This window comes from Anguilla rostrata, chromosome 9, assembly GCF_018555375.3.
Source record: "Anguilla rostrata isolate EN2019 chromosome 9, ASM1855537v3, whole genome shotgun sequence".
Taxonomy (NCBI): Eukaryota; Metazoa; Chordata; class Actinopteri; order Anguilliformes; family Anguillidae; genus Anguilla; species Anguilla rostrata.
The window spans coordinates 14668323-14688803 of NC_057941.1; the positions used below are offsets into that span (position 1 = coordinate 14668323).

At 42.0% G+C, this 20481-nt stretch overlaps 1 protein-coding gene across 4 annotated transcripts in view; it reads right to left on the reverse strand.

Moving 5' to 3' along the window:
* LOC135263015 (protocadherin-19-like) overlaps positions 1-20481 on the reverse strand; it is a 63429-nt gene that overhangs the window by 13351 nt on the left and 29597 nt on the right. For all 4 annotated transcript variants that reach the window (XM_064350545.1, XM_064350543.1, XM_064350544.1 and 1 more), the window contains exons 3-4: positions 14852-14910; positions 13230-13402 (exon numbers count right to left, since the gene is read on the reverse strand). In XM_064350545.1, the coding sequence (XP_064206615.1) occupies positions 13230-13402; positions 14852-14910 (232 nt within the window). The remainder of the gene's footprint in view (positions 1-13229; positions 13403-14851; positions 14911-20481) is intronic.

Genomic DNA, 20481 nt, shown 5'->3' on the forward strand with positions numbered 1-20481 from the left:
TCTCTCTCTCTCTCTCTCACACACACACACACACACACACACACACACAAACGCAATCAGTGGATGTCATCTGCATGCTTTGAAGGTGATGTGCTTCATCGAAGCCTTTCATTGTTGAGGAAATCTTAGTATGCTCTAACAAAAACAATCTGTATTTAAGCTTGACTGAGCAATCTACCTAATTCACAGCTAATGCCTCGAATCTATGAGAAGTAGGGGGACAAAACAGACCTTAAATAGTTTCAGGGAAGAAAATAGTTGTGTTTGGGACATTGCTGTACACATACATATACTCTCTCTAATCTCCTGGCCAGCAGTTTTACTTCAGGTTGACCAATAATATGACACTCTAATGTGTAGTTATTAGTTATCTTTCACTGACAACAAGCAATAAGAATCTCCCACATGTGAAACCCCAAGACCAGTCTTCCTGGCTCTAAAACCCATTATTGTAGGAAAGATATTCACTAATGTCAGCAACCATTTGTATTTAGCCAGATTAATACTTTTATACTAAATATTTTTGAATTTGTGCTGATGAAGCAATGTGCTGATGAAGCAATCTCAGAACGATAAAAGTGCAAAGTGGGAGTGAAGCTTTACTGAGGTCTGTAAAAAAAGTGAGAGACTCTTTTTTTACAGAATTCTTAGCAAATTTCACCTGACACACACTCATATTAAACCACGAGAGAATTATGAAGGAGGCACAGCTACATATACATCCCTGCCTGATGTGTGTGCATGTGTATGTACTGTATCAATGTATCAATGCATGTACACTATATGCTACATAAATGAGCCAAGAGATATACTACAATATGCCCTGGACTGAAACTCATTTTAGTTTCTCATTATACTGCTATTATTCTACTATTATGTTTTCTTTGTTTTGTTTTTAATGTTGAATGTATCCTGTGTTTTATCTTTAAAAAATAATTTCAATACATCTGCTAGTCTGATAGGAACCTTCCGGATGTATTGTAACCTGAGCTCAACGAATCAATGCCTCTTGTTCCAGCAGCTGGGCACCAAACAAAAACAAAGTGCTTTAAAGCCTACCAAAAAAAAGGGAAAAATAATCCAATTTAAACTGCAATACTGTAGCGAGGCTTGTTTCACCAATGTATCATTGTAAACCACAGCGTAATTTTGTTCAGCCGAAGAGGAACCAATCCTGGAACTTTGGTCCCACAACTTATTTGCAATATAGCAATGTAGCAACCTATAAGCAAGAAAGCTTGTCAAATAATGTTATGTGTGGTCTGGACTTTGGCAGCACGGTGGTGCAGTGAGCTGTGCCGTCACCTCACAGCAAAAAGTACCAAGTTCAAATCCTGGCCGAGGACCTTTTTCATGTTCTTCCCATGTCCAGACTGTTTCCTTGCCTTTCACCAAATGTATGCTGGGATAGGCTCTAGCCCCTCTGTGACACTGTTCAGCAGTAAGGATGGATGGGGTTGTACTATTAAACTGTACTATGATATTTGTTAGTCCTTAAAATGCAAACAAACATCACATAAGGTATAGGTAGTTTGTGATTAGCCTTCAAGAGACCATTTTCCATTACAGTGAAACTTGAATGTTTAAAACAGTATTATATGCATATGTTTCATCACAGAGCACTGTGACAAAGTGACAAAGACAACAGCAAGTTATCTATAACATGGCTTAGACACCTAATATATATATATATATATATATATATGACTTTTCAATAATAATAATAGAATACATTTGTTAGTTCACAACAAAATCTATAAAATTAAAAATTACACACTATTTAAAATTTTACGATTCACATGGGTCGCTGTCCTGCATGAGCACAAAATATTTAAATGCGTAGTTTAAAATCTTTACAGATGACTACTTTGGGTGAAGAGAAGTACAAGTGCAGCACCGAATAGACCACATCTCCCTCTGAAATGCTCCTGACAGCTCATACAGAACCACTACATAATTAATGTACTGTGCCTTGTCATTCAGACATGTACAGTACATTCTGTGTCAGCCTTGGCTCCAGTGCTCCATATTCTGTTTTATCATGATGCTAAGGTAGACACATTCCCTTTTCCTCATTTCACTCGTTTCCTTCTCTATTTCATTTCTTATGCCTTCGACAATCTATCTGTGGAAATAGGACAATGAAGGCTGTTGAAATGCAGGCAGTCATCCATGCATGTAGAATCCATCACAGCAGTGGGGATGTAACTGTGGCACCCAGACTTTTTTTTTTTTTTTTTTTGCTGTCTCGCATAAGGCCTGGCATCACACCTGACTGGGAACACGCTACCCCGAAGGGATCAAACTCTCTGGGGACGCTGACCTTGTGCTATTGAGATGGACATGCCGAGCCCTGAGCACTCCCACAGGTGCTTTCTGCCCTCTGGAACAGACCTAAGATCAGATCATCTCACCCAGCCTGGAGTTTTAACACTAATCATTGTAAAATGTTCTGACCCAGGATCGCGTCCCCCGGCGTGTGCCCTTTGCGACTGGATCTCCTAGCCAGGGACGTGTGACATTAATTGCCCTTAACTGGCCAACCTTGGAGCGTGGCAGACTGGAGAGAAAGTGACAGAAGCCAGCCGAAGCTTAGCGCCACCCCCCGCTTGCAGATCAGCTGTGGAAGCAGGAGGTGGAACTAGGATCGGAGGTGGGGGTGGTGCTCTTTTCCCGGCACCCATCAACACTCTGCACAAGCCAGGAAAGACCCCCCTCTGCAGGTCAGGCAGGGGCCACTGCAGGCTCTGGGGGTTTGTGTCAATTAGATGCTGCTGAATGGTTTGTTAGCAGCAGGGTTCATATTGAGGGGGATTTGGATGGAAACCACCCCAAGGAAAATCGTATTTAGTATAAAAATATCCTGGTGCTACGGGACATTTAAGGTCCGGATCGAACAGGGCTTATTTCAGGCTATTTATGAAGTTAATTTACTTTGGTACTTTGGTTGGTGTTAAACAATAGCAGTGGATGTGCACAAACAAGACAACAGATTTTTATCATTAATGATTAACAGCAGTATGGCTGCCGTCGACTGCAGAAGGCAGGGTCTTGTGTTTTTGGGACAATTGGTTTGCTCCCTTCCATGTTTTGTAGTCTTGTCTTTGGCTTAAAGAGTAATGTATGAGACAACCACTATCATTAATGCTTTCCTTTTGAAGCTTTCCTGTCCACCATTAAACTTTACAGCCCCAGTCTTCTGTTATTTTTAAAAATCTTTTTTTTTTCATGGGGGTTGGGGGACGGGTCGAAAACATAAAGGTTAATTGGCTGCCCTGGGTGAAGTAGATGAGTTTCTGTTGTCTGCAACAAGCAGGAAGTCATAGGGAGCAAATAGGAAACTAAAGGAAAGAGAGAAGGGGGGAGGGGGGCATTGCCAAGCACAATGCAGAGAACGCCTTATGCTTTCTTCGTGCTTGCATAAAACCAGGACAAAATGTTCCTTTCTGCCTAGGAGAGGTAAAAAGAGGGAGGTGCGGCGCGGAGTTGGGGGAGTTGGAGCCTGATCTACCATTAATGACCCAGGGAGCCTCCTAAGTCTCAGCGGTCCGAAGGAATTTCTTGATAGCCCTCATTTTTGATTTGAATCTTTCATCAACGTTTAATGATCTGCCTACATCCATTCCTTTCACTCAGAAAAAAATGTATAAAAGAGTGCCTATAAAGGAGCAAACGCTTGTGACTGGGGTGGTACCCTACGGTACATAAAATTATCCCCCTAGCCAGAAATGCATAATTAATTTGTACCTTTTTTCGTTTGTACCCAAGTAGAACATTATTGCACTTTCAAGGTAGATTTTGTTCTGTGAAGAACAAAAAAGTACCACTGTACCTTTATTTCAGCGCAAGCGCAACCATATAATATGTGGTGAGCGGACAAAGGAATCTGCTTCCACATTCAAAATGGAGAGCATGTCTGAATACAGCAGAGACTGGAGGCATAGGGGGCACTGATAAGGCAGGTGCCGTGCTCCTAGAGGGCTCCGTACATAGTACCGTCACCACCTCTCAGCTCATCCCGCAGAGAAAATGTCTGCCATCTTCTGCAGGTCACGGAACACTTTCCATGCAAATAAAAGTCCCCTACTTCGAATAAATTGGCTTTAAAGAAATAATTCCGTATGAATATACATGAGTGAAGCTGGATATGAAAATGCCAGCTACCCAGGGTGGTAACCTTTTGTTGCCGCTGTAATTACAGCTCAGAGACAGGACATTAAAGTTTGAGTTGAATTTAATGTAGCAAATTTTAATTGGTAGCGCTGCAATTCGTAACAAATAAGGCATGAAGCCCCAGGGCAGAGGTGACAGAACAAAAAAAAAAATCTAAATGCAGCAAAAAATAAATAAATAAAAATGCAAAAAAGATGTTGTTACTCGCGGGATTCGATCATGAGGTACACAAGCTCGTCTCAGTCTGTGTCTCGGTTCACACCCTGCGTACGGTCCGTGGGTAGGGTTCGGGAAAATAAACGCGCGCACTTTGCCGCAGTGAGGGAGCCTCGCTCCCTCCCCAGCTGCAGTGACAAATGCCTGTTTGTATTCTGGGCAGAAAACTGCAGACTACAATGTACTTGTCAGAAGGCGGCTGATTTTCCTTAAACAGCGCGGCGTGCGGGCTTAATCTTCCCCTTCAAAGGAAGAGCAATTGAATATTGCCATGAAACGCCACATTCAGGAAAGCTCTCCGTGACTCCACTGCGTGAGCCTGAACGTTTGTATGATGCATGTAACGCATCTATTGCATTTCCAGTGAAGTAAAATTACATGCATATATGATGACTATTAAAAATAACAGCTTGGCCAAGGATGTGTCATTGTTCAATAAATGCTATGTAGTAGTAGTAATAATAATAATAATAATAATAATAATAATAATAGCTTTATTTATATAATACCTTTCATACATTAAAATGCAGCTCAAAGTGCTTTCCAAGCTTAAGAGAGTAAATACAAGTACAAGCTTAAGAGAGTAAATATCCTCAGAGAGTGCTGAAGCGAAAGGTGTTTTGCTGTCGCTCGCTGTCGGAAAGCTGCCAGACTCTGAAGTCTAGGGGGTGGGGTGGGGGGAGGGAATGGGAGGGGGTAGAGAACTGCTGTCATGGGAGTATGGTGAACAGGGTTGCTTGGGACATGCAGAGTGCTTGCAGACAGGCAGGGGCTTGGGACCCTGACACTGGCCGTCCAGAGAGTCGGCATGTCAGTGTGAGGAAACCTCCATACTATTACACTGACCTGCATTCGAGTATTCTGAGCAAATTAGTTCAGTGGAGAATTCTGGCAAATTACAAACACTGTCCTGCATCCCCATGATAGGACAGTCTCGGGAGAAGGCACACGCAAGGCAATGTCAGCCATGGTCGCTCAGCCAATGGACACAATATTCCATCACAACCTTCTAACAGGCAATTCAGTCTTTTCCACAGTCAGCCACAGTAAAATGACATCCATTTCGGTACTCGGTCGCAGCAGAGCAAATTAACACTTTAGGGAGTCATTTCTTTCCCCTCTAAGGGATTTGTGGCAATAAGGATTTTTAATGATTCTAAGTCAGCATCATATTCATGTCTTTTGTCGTTTTCAAGACCGTAGGCAGCCAGAACATGCAGGGTATGGATTAAATGATTACATAGCATCATCTGGCATATCTGTACAGACTACTTTTTTTTGTTTGTTTTGGCTCATTTCAGTGTTTTTTCATGTGTTGTTAGCTGCTGATGAAAATAAAATTATTTCCATTTGGGGATTAATAAACTGCAAAACAGCACTTACTAAACAATGCCATTTTTCTGTGCCAAACTATAACTTTTAATATGGAGTAATATTGAATTAAATTTAAATTCACACATAATTGTCACATTGCTGAATATGCCAGACTGCAGTCAAGGCTTCTCCATGATGGAGTCTGCCCATGTTTGAGAGCTGAATGCATATGGTTCAGGGTGCCCTTTTGACCCTAAGCAGTCTGCACAGTTGATCAGGGCCAGAACAGCCTGGTGCCACCAGGGACTAACCACATCATTTTACAAGAAAATCAACTGCATTCATGTGAAATCTACAGACTAGAAGCAATGGGATTCAATGTTATTTGGTCACAGAATCATTTACTGTCTCTGACTGATGTACACTCAGCCAATCAACAATATGGCTGAACATTCCAAAATAATTATAGTTCAAATGTTTACGCAACCGTTTTGATAGATGTTTTTTTTTTGTTGTTGCTCATATTATACACACGCAAATACGCAGGTGGCTTGAAAATGTGGCTTGCTATCAAGCAAACATCACCCCAATCTAATGTACAGTAGCTTATGACATTCACCTGACAATCATACAATTATTTTGATCATTACACTAGTATTGCTGATTTATCGTAGCTCATTACGATAAGTCAGTTGTGCCCAACTTCTGGCTTTGACTAAAAAATTAAACCTAGAATCTCATCGGGCCTATTTTGTCTTTGTTTATTCTGCCACAGGAGGCAGGCTATTGGGTGTAGAGCCTAAAAAAATAACATGCTTGTTCATCCACCTGTAATGTATATAGCCAAATACTCAATTCCAAAAGACAGACATTATTTTGATGTATAGGGCCATCTACAACCAAAGTGTGCTGTGAACAGTCAGTAAATTCACAAGTAAATTTAAAACAAGTCTGGCACTTTTTATCAAAAGATATCAAATGACATTTTTGATATGCCAAACAAAATTTTGCAACTATGCAAACACATTATTGGTGCTTCTAGAGCCACCAACAGGCTTTAGGTTCAGTCACATGTGTAGTAAAATGTAAAGTAGACGATATTCTGTGGGGTAGAGGTCCGAACATCAGCTCTTTGGCCTATTTTCACATACTTGACACTTTGCTCAGAAGGTTGCTCAGACAGTTGATTGGTTCAAAATAGTGCCACTCACAAGCCAAAAACTGTTTGTGAGTAACACATGATATCTCAGATACTTGCCCTAACATAGCATCCTCTGCAGGCACAAAGGGGCTTGTCCATTATATATATGTGTGTGTGTGTGTGTGTGTGTGTGTGTAGCATTGAGAAAAAAATGTAATGTGAGTGCACTGACCCAAACACTTCCTTCAAAGTCTTACATGGGCCATACTGACCCAAAGCACCTATGTGTAACATTTTTTGTGCAGGCAAATCAGAAGATCATTGATAGATTTTTTGGAAAAGTCATTGAAGATCAAAGTGGTAAACCTTTGAGTTCTGCCTTTTTTCACTTTCAGGTCATATTGATCCAAAAACAACAGGAGGGTTAAAGCATTAATCCATTATTTTTCCCCAGACAAGGGGACTTCTTTATTCCTTCATTTAAGCCTTTATTCCACCCATCTCTCTTCTATCTTTCATGGTGTTTGGAGGGGCTTGACCTTGCAGCATTCCTGCTGAACATGAAGCAAAAAAGAATCTACAAATCTAACAATTTGTCGTGTTCATAAATGAACTACTTGTACCTGCTGATTTGGACCAACGAGATTTTGACTTCTTCAAAATATATTTATCAGGAGAGAGCCAAAATGGAGGACCCATTGCCAGCCCAATAACCTGTTTCTCTGTACTTCCCCTCTGATATATTTCAGACATCATACACAGTAAATGCAATGAACTATGGTAGAACTGGAAAGGCTGCTATTACAGTACTAATAGAGTTCAGTGGTCTCAAGCTCTAGAGGTTTAAATCCCTTCTAAATGGTTATTTGCAGTTGGCCCTTCAAGTGGATGTAGGAGGGCTGATGCCCTTTTGGTGAAGTGAAATGGCAATGCTGCATAACTGTGCATTACCATCTCAGTCAAACACGTGGGCACTGGCTGCACTTGTTTGCGTAGAATGTGTGGGTCAAGGTAGAAGTGTGGGCAGCCCGTAGGGTTTTGGACTCACAGCCGATATACGAATCCTCCTGTTTGGCTGGGGGTTCGAATCCCGGCCATGGAAAGTTCTGTACTGTGAGAGTGATTCCATCCCTGTCAGTAACCCTCTCTGCTTTCCCTGTCTGAATACAACAGGGAAAATATATAAAGGGGGCAGAGTATCTATCTAAAAAAATAAAAGAAAGGAGGGTCCCTATATTCCTTCCATCAGTACCACTAAATATCTAAAGTAATTTTATCTGATACTAAAGCATTATGAATTAGAAGGGTTGGAAAATGAAACAATATATAGGCATGAGCCATGAGAAATAAAGTGAAAGGTAATAAAAGATTGATAACCCTGAGTTTTTCAACAAAAATGGAAAGGCAGATTTTAAGTGTGTGGATTTTGACGACAGAACCATACACCCACCCTAAATCAAACACTTCTAATAATGGATAAATAGCCGCACATAAACTGAAGATAAACTATCAAGCTGACGACACTTGTGCAGACGTGGGAAAATGTCTGAGTTAAATAAATCATTTTTAATGAAATTCCCTACTGCACACGTCATTTTCATGCTGACCCCATCTCAAAGAGTGCCAATCAAATACCGTATATCAGCATTTTTACAGAGCCGTGAGCCTGGAAAAATATCCTCAGACAAGAATTAGATTTAATCAAGAAGTGCACCAACAGAGGTCTCCTATTGACCTCTTTAATAAGTGAGTGATGGCATTATTGCATTCGCAAGGATATAGTAAGTTGCCTTCACTTCATTATCAGGGAATAAGCATATTAATTTTAATCTATAACTTAAATGCAGGATGCATATTGTGTTCCACTTTTAGATCAGGTATCAGATCACACACAGCAAATCAATACACAAAAATGATACTGGGGAAAGTGTCATTTCTAGCAGATCAGAGGAGAGAGGTTTATTTATGCGGCAATGCTGTGACCAAGTTCAGTGATTAACATTTTCACATTTATTTCAGCCTCAACCGCAGCCAAGCATGAGCACCAAGAGCTGCCAGGGACACCTTTAAAAGCTGGAGAGAGCATAAAAAAATAAATAAGTATATAAACAAGACATCTGTCAGAAAGACGATCATTTCATTTCCTGTACTTTTTTTTTCTTTTTGACCTTTCGATTTGTTTATGAGACTTCAACCGCGCTGTCTGAAGGACTGTCATTGCAGCCTCCTTCCTCTCGCTCTCCTGCTGTTGACACCTGTCAGCATTTTCATTAGCAGATCACAAGGGCTTCAGACCGAAGACGCCGCCACGTGGAATCTGGGGCGCGTTTGTGGCGCCGACGCGCCAAGCCGCCTTATCGGCTCCCTAATTCCAGATGAGAAGTGGCGGCGCGAATCGCGCGGCGTTCAGAAGTGTGTATTTATGGATTAGATATTCAGCCATGGGAGAGGAAATGGAAGGCACTCGGAATCAATTAAGGGCAGCGAGGCCCCAGCGATTATGAGCTGTAATGGGGCGCGGTGCGCCGGGCGGCAGAAGCGCGGGAGACGCAGCCCGATATGCGCAGGGAATAAGGGAAGGACTGGGGCCGCTGATTAAAGAGGCAGCGAGGGAACGGTGGGGGTGGAGGGGGGGGGGGATGGTGGTTGGGGAGGGTCTAGCAAAGCTCCTACCCAGCTGATGTTAATCGAGCTTCTCTGTGTCCTCTACGATGGCTTTCGACTCTTGTGCTCTACTGACGACCCATCTCCAAAAAAAATCACCACTTAGAATGGGCCCCCCGAAGCTGAACCCAAAAAAAGTACAGCAAATCAAATGCAAATAAGGCATAGGAGAGACATCCGAGCACATGCGTCTTGAGACTTGAGATTTGGCAAACCGCACATACTGTACTAGAACCCGACCCTGAGCTAGCTACGCTGCTCAACAGATGGGAGCCCATTTGTTAAAACACCCCATGGCTCCTGACACCATGGTCTCCAACAGCAGTAATGGGCTTTCACAGTGCTTAAGCTAGTGTGTTGAACATTCTAACCATTATCTCAAGGATTTAGCTAACAAGCTTTTATTGGCATGAATCCCATAACAGGAAGATGAGATACAGTGAGTAACTTATCCTTTCGGCTTTTGTGAAATTAATCTGATTTCACATTCTCACAAATGGAATATCACTTCACTACAAAAAAGAAGAAAAAAACTTTACTTAATTTTATGAATCACTTCACTGCTGTTGAAACATTATGTCTTATATATCTATCTTATGTAATTCAACTCATCCTCAATAACTTGTTTCTTCCCATTTCTGAAGAGGCTATGAGCACAACTAATCTTCTGGACATGGGAGGATGTGGGGCAATCAGTGGAAATGAGAAATGCTATTGGTACCCCTTTCTACAGTCCACCGTCAAAAATCTGTCAGGGCACTAACATACAATGGATATGTGATTCATTCTGTCAGCCTCTCCCACCCCTTGCATTAGTGTCACATCTTCACAGCAAAGCACTCCAAGGCCAGAAAGTCACAGGCTTCTCGACAATCATCCACAAGGACTGTGATTTGACATATCTAATGGGCAGGTGGTATGACTCACGCTATGCTGCAGAGCTAGATTTGTGATATTGAAGACAGAGTGGGGAAAAAAATGTACAGGACATGGTCAAAATAAAAAGGGAAGCATGGAGAAAATAGCAAGCAAACATGTCTGCTTCTTACGAAGGAACAAAACATGAGAGGGCTTCCGAGATGTGAACTGCTCTGAATGTTTAATGATGGGTTTAATGATGGGAGGAGGCTTCTACAAGTAGAGGCAACAAAATGTCCTCTGTGCACACAGCACTTCTGCATGACTCTGTCAGAACAACATTTACATTGTAAAGAGGCCCTGGGGCACGGATGAGAGGGGGTATTACCTGCTTCTCCTGATTGTTTGTTTCCTTACACGCACAAAAACTGCAAATAGCAGCAGAAGGAAGACCTTATAACAGCAGCTTGTTTTCATGTCCTTTGGCAACTGCTCCGTTTAAAAATCTGCTGCTGTTTCCAGAGAAGCAAACCTCGGTTCTGAAGTATCCCCAGCAGACAGCGAATGATGCTAATGATGAATGCCTGCTGATTTATAATAATTAATGCACATCAGCTGCATTGTCTCATTTTCCGTTTTTGAATGGACAGTAATTCTGACAGCAGACCCTACAATCATCATATGCCATATCATATGCCCCGATGTATCAGATGTGCACGCCTCTGAAAATACACACACACACACACACACACACACAGTAATTCACATCACGCACCATTTTTTTCATTGTTAGTATTCAACATCTGCTGCCTGAAACGTATTTTCAAATTGAGTTGAAGGGGCCAGCACGGTGGTGCAGGGAATAGGAGTTTGTATAGAGTATGCATGTTCTCCCTGTGTCTGTGTGGGTTTCCATCGGCTATTCTGGCTTCCTCCCACAGTCAAAAGACATGCAGTGGGCTAACTGGAGACTCGAAAAATTCTTGGTAGTAATGAATGTGAGAGTGAATGGTGTGTGGGCACTGCTATGGATATGCAACCTCTCCAGGGTGTATTCCTGCCTCTCGCCCACTGCATGCTGGGATAGACTCTAGCACGCCCCCATGACCCTGACCAGCAACGAGTGGTTTAGAAAAATGATGGATGGATGGATGCATTGGAGTTAAAGGCATTGCAAGTGTTTTATTAGTGTGTTACTTCTAAAGACTAAAGCAATCACTGAGCCCAGGGCGGGAGGTCATTTCCATCCAACTCTGATCATTTCATCTTGCACTTCTCACACATAATCAGTCTGGTCACTCTGTAATGGCTATGAAACTAATTTGTCTTTTACAAATTAGTTTCATATATACAAACAACTCTCACTACAGCTATGGCCAAAAGCCAATCTCTTCCATTCAAAAATAAAATTGCTCCTCCCTTTGAAAATAAATTGCTCCTCCCTTTGATACAGCAGTAGGTAAAAAGTAGAGGCTGGAATGGGAGTGGGGCTGTCCACAGACATTGCATAAACCTACCAGACCCAAAAGTCTTTGTTATGAAATTTTTAAATGTTTTTTTTTTTATTTACTGTATTTTACTTCGATAGAATTTTGTTTCTTGTGTTGTGTATATTTGCCTGGGTCTCATTGTCAGATTTTTAAAAATGCAGCTGTTTAAATAATTTCTGACAGATTCTGAAATTCAACATTTGGGAAACCCCAGTATGAAATCATGCTTGTATCTCACAGAAAACCTCCTTGCCTGAGCCTTGCAGGTTTACGCATTAAACATAACTTCAAAACAGTAGTTCAAATAAAGATTGTATCGCTCTTCAGCAATGCATGGTAATTCATGTGCTTGAAGTTTTGAACAGTAGCTGTGAGAAGGGAGCCAAATGCTCTTTTAGAAACTTTTTCCCACTTTGTAGTGATATGTCTTGGAGAAAAAAAATGACCAGGTAATTAGACAGCTAGATTTGCCACAGGGGCACATGATCCAAGTGCCTAATTGGTTTTCAAGCCAATACACACTTTCAAGAGTGTGGCATTTGTTTTCATAAATTATTTTAGAAATGAATTTGATAAAGTGTTTCTTAGCCGGGGGGCAGAGTTAGAAGGGAAAAAAGTGAAAATTAATTTTCTTCTTTACCTGCGCTCATTAAGCTTCTCTTTCTTAGGAGCCGGAGGATTAAAATGTAGACAGTGAAAAAAAAAGGTAAGGGGAAGCAGTATGGAATATAGATTTCCCATAGAATTCAAAAGCTTGTGTAAGCAGAATCCCAATAAAATGAGCTGAAACTAGAAGTCAGTGTTTGGACCCATAATGTGCTTCTTTAACAGAATAAAGCAGTGTCCTACTGCATCTGCTTAAAATACTTGCTATTATGGCAGCAGTTTGGTACCAACTAAACTGGAAAATAAAGGTTTGATCCTCAGGCAGTGCCATTGTTCCCTTGAGCAAGGTACTTAACCTGAATTGCTTCAGCACATATCCAACTGTATAAATGGATATAATGTAAAACAGTCTAAGTTGCTCTGGATAAAAGCATTTGCAAAATGCCAAAAAATTCCATATTGTTTGTGTTTGCTGACACAAACAAGCATACAGCAATCTCTGTTTAGCTGAAACAGCATAAAGCAGGGCTGTATCCAAACGCGAGTACCATATTTGGAAATCACAGATAATGATTATACATTGTCATTTTTCTTTTCCTTCCTGAAGTTGTCCAATCATATTTGGAAGTTATTTGGACAGACCTGTTGGCCCTGTTATGATTAATATCTCACAGGGCGCAGATGCAGAATCGGGGGGTGGCGTAAGATGGCTGAACAGGCAGCTGCGATTTTCTTATTGTGTGCGTGAACAGGAAAGGTCATCTTACCTTGATCTGGCACCTGGCTGGCGTTGGGCTGCACGCTCATATTCAGCACGTCGTTGACAGCGGTGTCAGCGTACAGGGCTCGCTGGACGTCGTGCTCGCTGTCGGTCTGGTCGCTCTCCTCGTGGCCGCTGTCCTTGAGGCTGTTCCCCTCCAAGTCCTTGAACGTCGACGTGCTGGAGCGTTCGGGAGAGGGGAAGGAAGGGGAGAAACGCTGATTTACTGTCACATCAGGTTCTATCAGATAATGTCCGCTGCTTCTGTCTTTCCCTGTCCTTTTCCCTCCCATCCCTGGACCCTTTACTTTAACTCCTCCCCTGCCCAGCCAGGGTTGCCACGGCCGTCTGATTGATTACAGGTTGGAGTAATGCAGCTAAAGCAACGCCCTGACTGACTGCATGCTCTCCACCACCCCTTGATCAAACCCGGGGAACATGAGCGACTCCTGACTTGGAGATTCAGCTATGTAGCTCGTTTTACAGTCTGGACCAAAATGCCACCATCTGTGATTGGAGGAGGAACATGTTAACCGTGTAAGAAGGACAGCTTGCGATTGGGTGCATTCTGTACAGGGACGGCCACAGTCGCCATTCCAGTGTAATGCTCTGCATGTGCTGACAGCTACAGAAGTAAATCTGGGGAGCAAAGCGTTGGACTGCACTAATGTCTTGCTCAGCACCAACAGGCAATAAAAAAGCCGTTCCTTTAATTTGAATGCAACTCCCTCAACCCAAACCCCTGCCACCACCGCCGCCTACCCAAATACAACCTCTTTCTCAAAGGAGTGGAGAAATACAATACAATATAAATGTGAGCACGAGCATGTTGCTTTGCAGACCACATGCCGAACAAGAACAGATTTCACTGCCTTGCCTTTATTTGGCCATACGATGGCTAGGACCGAGGCAGAGGCAATGCCAGCTTTCTGATGTTATCAATAAAATTGCACCTGTCCCAAAACACGGGCCCGGGCCCGGGCCTCGGCGGGGGAAAGCTGTTTTCAGAGGCGGCTCAGGGCTGTTTACATAAACACGGGCAATCTTGTTTTTTTCGGAAGGAAAATTGCAGGAACGGGCTTTTAAAAAGCACACGTCTGCCTGGCGCAAAGGAAGGCCGGCACGTTTCGCTGCAGCTGTGCCACAAATTACAGCCCTCCAGCAGGTCTCATCAGCAGCGGAAAACTGCGGGTGGCCCGGCGAGCACGTTCAGGCCGGCTCCTCCACCGCTCCCCATCTCCAGCTCAAACAGAGGAATCTGGACTAGTCCTCCAGCTTTGCAAACACAGCCCAGATACCATATCTGCACCGATGAAGGCGGACATTAATGCGTTTGTCCTTGCAAAGGCTCCAGGTGCACTCTGGCATACTGGTATTGAAATGTTCATTCCGTCCCGATTGATCTTTTAATAGGATGTCGTAAAAAACTAAACGTAATTGATTGTATTTGATATATAATAAAATGTTTATGTTGTGCAAAAAAGAACTGATTAGTCGTGCACATATTGTATGACAAATACGTCCCAAGCAGTTATTTTACATAATGCGTGGGTTCACCTGCCTGCCGGCATAGAGGAGATTTTTGTGCTGCAACAAATGAACAATTCAGATTTTCTAATCAAGACATACCTTTTAATGAGGTGTGCTCTACTGTTCATGTAGCTGGAGTCAATGGAATAATTTTCCGTCTGAGTGGGAGAGAAAGAGAGAGAGAGTGGCATTTAATTAGGCGGAAAGGAAAATCATGTTGCTTTTGCAATGGAAATATCATTCTACACAAAAGGCACAAAAGAAGAATTTGCATTAAAGCACATGCACAGCACTGATTTTAACCTTCAATTCAACCCCCCGACCCCACCACCACCCAGAAATAAACAACGCCGTCAGACCTAAGCCTTCAAAATCAGGGAGGTCAGAAAATCATACACAGTGTAAGGTTGAAATTGTGTAAAAATATACCGATTTATTAATTTCAGGATGTTTTAATATGCATAAGAGAAACTGAACGATGGTGAGCCAAAAAGGGCTGACACGGCAGGGAATTTTTAACTTCACAATTTCAGATAAAAAAAAGCGATCTGCATACCACAGATCCGTCTGATCTGTTCAAAGGCATACCGCAGTCAACTTTTAAACTGTCTCTTTTACAACACTGATAAAGGATGTGGGAGTGGAAAGAAAAGTATAGAACAAAATTAAACAGGGGAGAAAGTAGGCGGCAGTACCTTGTCAGATTCATAAGTGAAAACTTAGATGACCCTTTTTGCTCACTGCATATTTGTCTTTTCCGAAACGGAGTAAATTGGCCGATGTGGGGTTTACATCATCCTATCATTGACAAAAGAGTTCTACAAATGATAAGAAAGGTAATATGTGGTCAGGGAAACCCCTGCCTATTGTCCCATGCAACTGTCTGATTCTCTTCTGCCATACTGCTGGCCAGGAAGGCCAGGAAAAGAAAGAAAATAATTTTATTCCAAACAACTTCTCTTTCTCCATTGCTGTAGAGGCAATAAACAATGTAGAGACACTTGCTGCAGGGACTTACTGTACACATTACTGAAGGGACACTTGCAATGATCAAAAACGCAAACGACAAAACCACCAATAAGTTTTATCAAGTATAAATGCATCAAAATGAATTGTCAGAGTATTGCACAGAAGGCATCCCTATTAGCCAGAGTTCATATAAAAAGTAATTTAAAATGAATGCGGACTGATGTGGATTCTCATTGCTGGGGAAATACTTTAAAGCTAATGTTATACATAAGGGTTGTCCAATCAGCTGCCAGCCAAAAAGAGCTCTGTCTTCCTATTCATAGTCTCCACACGACATCACTCAGTCATGGGAACGCCCACCTGGCAGGCAAAACGAAGCTTATTACTATTGCTGGCTAATGACAACGTACCATATCGTTATCACACCATATCTTCTTACAAAATGCCAGACTGTTGTTGTGCTCTCGGATGCATTAACAGGAGAATCCCGTCTGAGAAGGAAAGTCCAGACAGGATGAGAGCATGGTTGTGTTCTATTAATCGTGCTATTAAACACACCGATAACTGACTAGCATCAAGCACGCACTTCAAGGCATATTTAATTAGTGATGTTTATGCCCCACTTTATCAAGTACACATACCATATAGGTATGCATATACTACCAAAGCCTACTGCAGAAATGTAAGTTAGTTCAAAGTCATGATACACCTGTTTTAGCTCTACCATTGCACGCAGAAGTTAGGTGATTTGCAGAAATTATTGCAATTATTGTATCGGCCATAAAGTTTTATATAGTAAAAACTGGTGAAAAGAATTCCTTTTTAACATACAAACATCCAAATGTTATACATAGTTTTGAAGGAATTAGGAAAATGCCATTCATTTCTCCCATAGGCCATCTATTTTTTTTTTTTTTTGATCCAAAAAGTCTCGAAAATGCTACAACTTCAACTTCACATATATAACCAGCTATTCTGCCGAGTGATATGACTGTGGCTTCAGGTATGCAAACTAACAATGGGAGGAACTATGTATAAAAAGCCTGCAATTCCTACACGGATCACCCGGTATGGATGTAAATGCCCAAATTTAAGCTGACAGTCACAGCGTTTTAACCTCCTAGCCATTGTTTAATTTCAAATATAATGTGCTGGAGTACAGAGTGTGTATATAGGTTTATACATACACATATACAGTATACGCACTGGCAGATCGTCAGGGCTGTGTTAACCCAACAAAAATAGCAGAAATATAATTTCTAGGATTAAATCTGTGTTTATAAATGAAATAATTATCTACCTTTGAGTTCATAAATAGCCAGTTTATTAGGAAATTTTGAATTGATTCCTTGTCATGTTATTGGAGCATATTTCATAACTGTGCGATTTCCAAAGATGCCTGGCAAGGAATTTCCACTCTGAGTGATTCTTGCTGTTCCAGCCCCTTGAGGGCTAGCAACGATTTGCCTGCTACACTCAATTTCATACTGGATTTAAAAAAACGAGTGAAAATGCATCAGCCAATCAAATTTTGACGTGTAGTGATTAGAACATCCCCAGGTCACCTATTCTGTTTCATCTAACCCCGTTTGATGTCATTATGTTTGCGCTAGTGACAGTCGTTCAGACAGACGACTAGTGATGTACGACGATTTCCATACCAAAATGTGTAGGAATACTGCACAAGCTGAGAATCTGCACTTTAATCGCATGCAAATAGTTTGATTACAAATCTTGTGGAGGGCAGAGCCAAATATATAATATAATGGAGCTCACTAAATATATTTCATATGTTCCTTCATTTAACTTCAAGTGAGATCACTCTGTATTCCACCAACGGACAACCTGTCCACATGACCTTGAATGTAACAACAACCTCTACACTGGCAGGAAAACCTGTGGTCGTTTAAGTGCTCTGGGATATGACTTCCTGTGTACTCTCATCTCCCTTAAAGCCAGGGCAATAAGTGCATTTACCATTTATGTGACAGTGGTGGATTGATCTTTATCACTTGAAAATTATTACCAACAACCCACTGTGGAAAAAAAAAATGTAGCTAATGCTTTGAAAATGAACACCAGCATTCCGTTTCCCACTCTGCAATTTGTTTTAGGCCTCTTAGAAGATAATTCCACAGTATTACACAATGTTCCCCCACCCCCTTTTTTTCAGACAACAGTTGTTTCATGTCCCAGGGTCTGGCCTGTTAATACAAAGGAAATAAGGCATATCTGACATACTCTTGTCAAAATATCCTGTTCGGTACATGGACAAAAAAACAATTTTTCTATTACGCTTAGAAGGCAACTTTTAGCATTTACCCTAAACCATTCATTAATTATCATCATGTCAAAATTACTTGCTATTTCCGTTCATTAAGTGTGAAAGCAGGGAGGGCCACCCTTTTCCAGTGCAATGGTGCAGTCCGAGCATGCTGCAGGTTAATGCCAAAGGTTTCACCCCGCACTAATTAAGCCGTAACTCACTTGTTGTGAAGGTAGAAAGCTCAAGGAAATCACTTCTAATTAACACGTAGCACCCTTTCCATGGCAATGCTTCTTCTGCCCGTGCCTCTCGATGTAGCAGCCCATTCCTTTGTTCTCCACCGACCTGACTCCGTAAATATCAAAAGTAACTGGTGTTGGCAATTATTTCTGCACTCCTACAGGATATATAAATAGAAATATATATGTCCTTTTTTCATTGAACATGACACCTGCGCCTCAATTTGGTCCCTATGAGGACTCATTATGGCGCTTCCTTTGCTACACACTGGCGGCCAGAAAGAGCTTAATGAATGGGCATAGCGAGGGAACAGGAGGGAAAAACTTGATTAAAGAGACAGGGAACAAATGCGCCCTGAATTCCACTCTGAATCCAGCTGTACTTAGTTTAGAGGGAAAAGGCTTCATTACCATAGTGTGTAGGGGCTGGGGCGCGCAGCAAGACTTCTCAGAGCACAACTGGCCGCGAGACTCCATTTCCCTGCTCGATCAAAGGCCGATCTCTACATGCATTTGCCCCCAGTCAATATTCAAAGAAACAGGAACAGCTGATTTCAAGTAGAAAGAAGATAGGACCCTTTGCACATGCACAGTAGGACTGCTACCATTTAAGGATTTTGCCTCAAAAGGGCAGCGGACTCTGGAAAAAGTATCACAGTCCCCCATTCTGTTCCCCAATCAGAGTACGCATGCATGCCATTTCAAGACTAGGTGTGGCCATTGCTTGAATTACCATATACGGTGGCTTAATCGGGCCCCGCACTCCCAGTGATTGCTTTGGCATTTCATTGTGAAAGGAAGGAAGGAGAAGAATTTTTAAGGCAGCGTTTCCTAAAGTGTGGCTTGTGAAAGGCGGATCATAAGACAGACATGACATCATATATTTTACATAAAAATAATTGCTCTTCACTGCACGCCATTGTGTTTTGACACTGGGCCTGCATTGTAAGGAGTGAGTCACAAAATTTAAATGTATGCAGGGCTGCATTGTAAGGAGTGAGCCACAAAAACGGCATAAACTCATTAAGTGGCACCTTGCCTCCAACCTACCTCCCTTGAGCACACACGCAGATCCTCACATTGTACACACGATGGGTTTGCAACGAACACGGGTGTGGGGGCTGACGAGGGCCCCTGTGCAGTTGTACTCTCAAAAGCACAGTGGCTGAAGGAGGAAGAGCTGTTGCCTCATTTACTGTACTTGCCCGAGTGATTTGAATTGCCTTCCTCCCAGCACGAAAATTGGTTCTGCAGTCCCAGTCGCAAGTGTATTCATTGCGCAGGTAATGTGAGCAGGAAGGCAGCAGTCTGCTCAAGTGTGAATCACAAGCTGAAGGTGCCAACGCTGTGGTGATTTGTGGAGAAGCTATGCAGAGAGAGATGTACCAACTGATACAATTAAACCGATACAATTACACATGGTGGGACGCATTAAATTAAAAAAATAATTTAATCAGCACGCTACAATAGTGAATTATTAATTACAAAACTGAAGTATTCTTATTTTTTCTGCACCAGAGATAAAGGGCCTTTTAATTCTCCTCTTCATTTATTTTAAACAGCCTAAAAGTTAATTTGACAACAAAGGCAAATCGAGCAATTCACGTTGGCTTGGAATAGCGTGTTTGCCATAAAAATGCATTTTGAAAGGAGCACTTCAAGCTATTTTGCTCTTCCTAATTCAGCCATTGGCAAGCCACTTATGCGCAACAGCTGTCACAGTGACATTCATTAAGTGTGGGAAGAACTCTCATCACACGGTAAGTTTGAAGAGAGATGTAGATTTATGAAATAGAGGATGTATTTTGAATTACAGTCCTTTGCATATGAGAGATTGTTTCTGGTCATGTCATCATTTCAGTCTGGTTATTGTCATCTTAAGTCTTATTCATGGGGTCCCTTGAGTTCAGAAGGCAATGTAAAAAATAATAAGGACAAATCATGCTCTTTCAATCCAAAGCCAGTTAGAAGCCAGTACAGTATGAGAATAGGGGAAAATATTTTGAGATGAGGGGAATTGAAGAGCCAAGCCTTTCCCATGTGAATCTTTCAAATCAGAATTCGTGCATGGTTCCAGCCAGGACAGGGAGCGCTGTCACTCGAATCTCAGGATTTCCCTTGCAAAGTGAAAGGCTAATAAATCGGGCAGTCAGGATGTGGGAGAGCTCCTGTGTGTGCCACTCCCGTATGTGGTGGATAAGCCGCTCTGCTTGACCTGCATCTGGGGGAAATGCACTTGTCCATGCGCTTCCTGT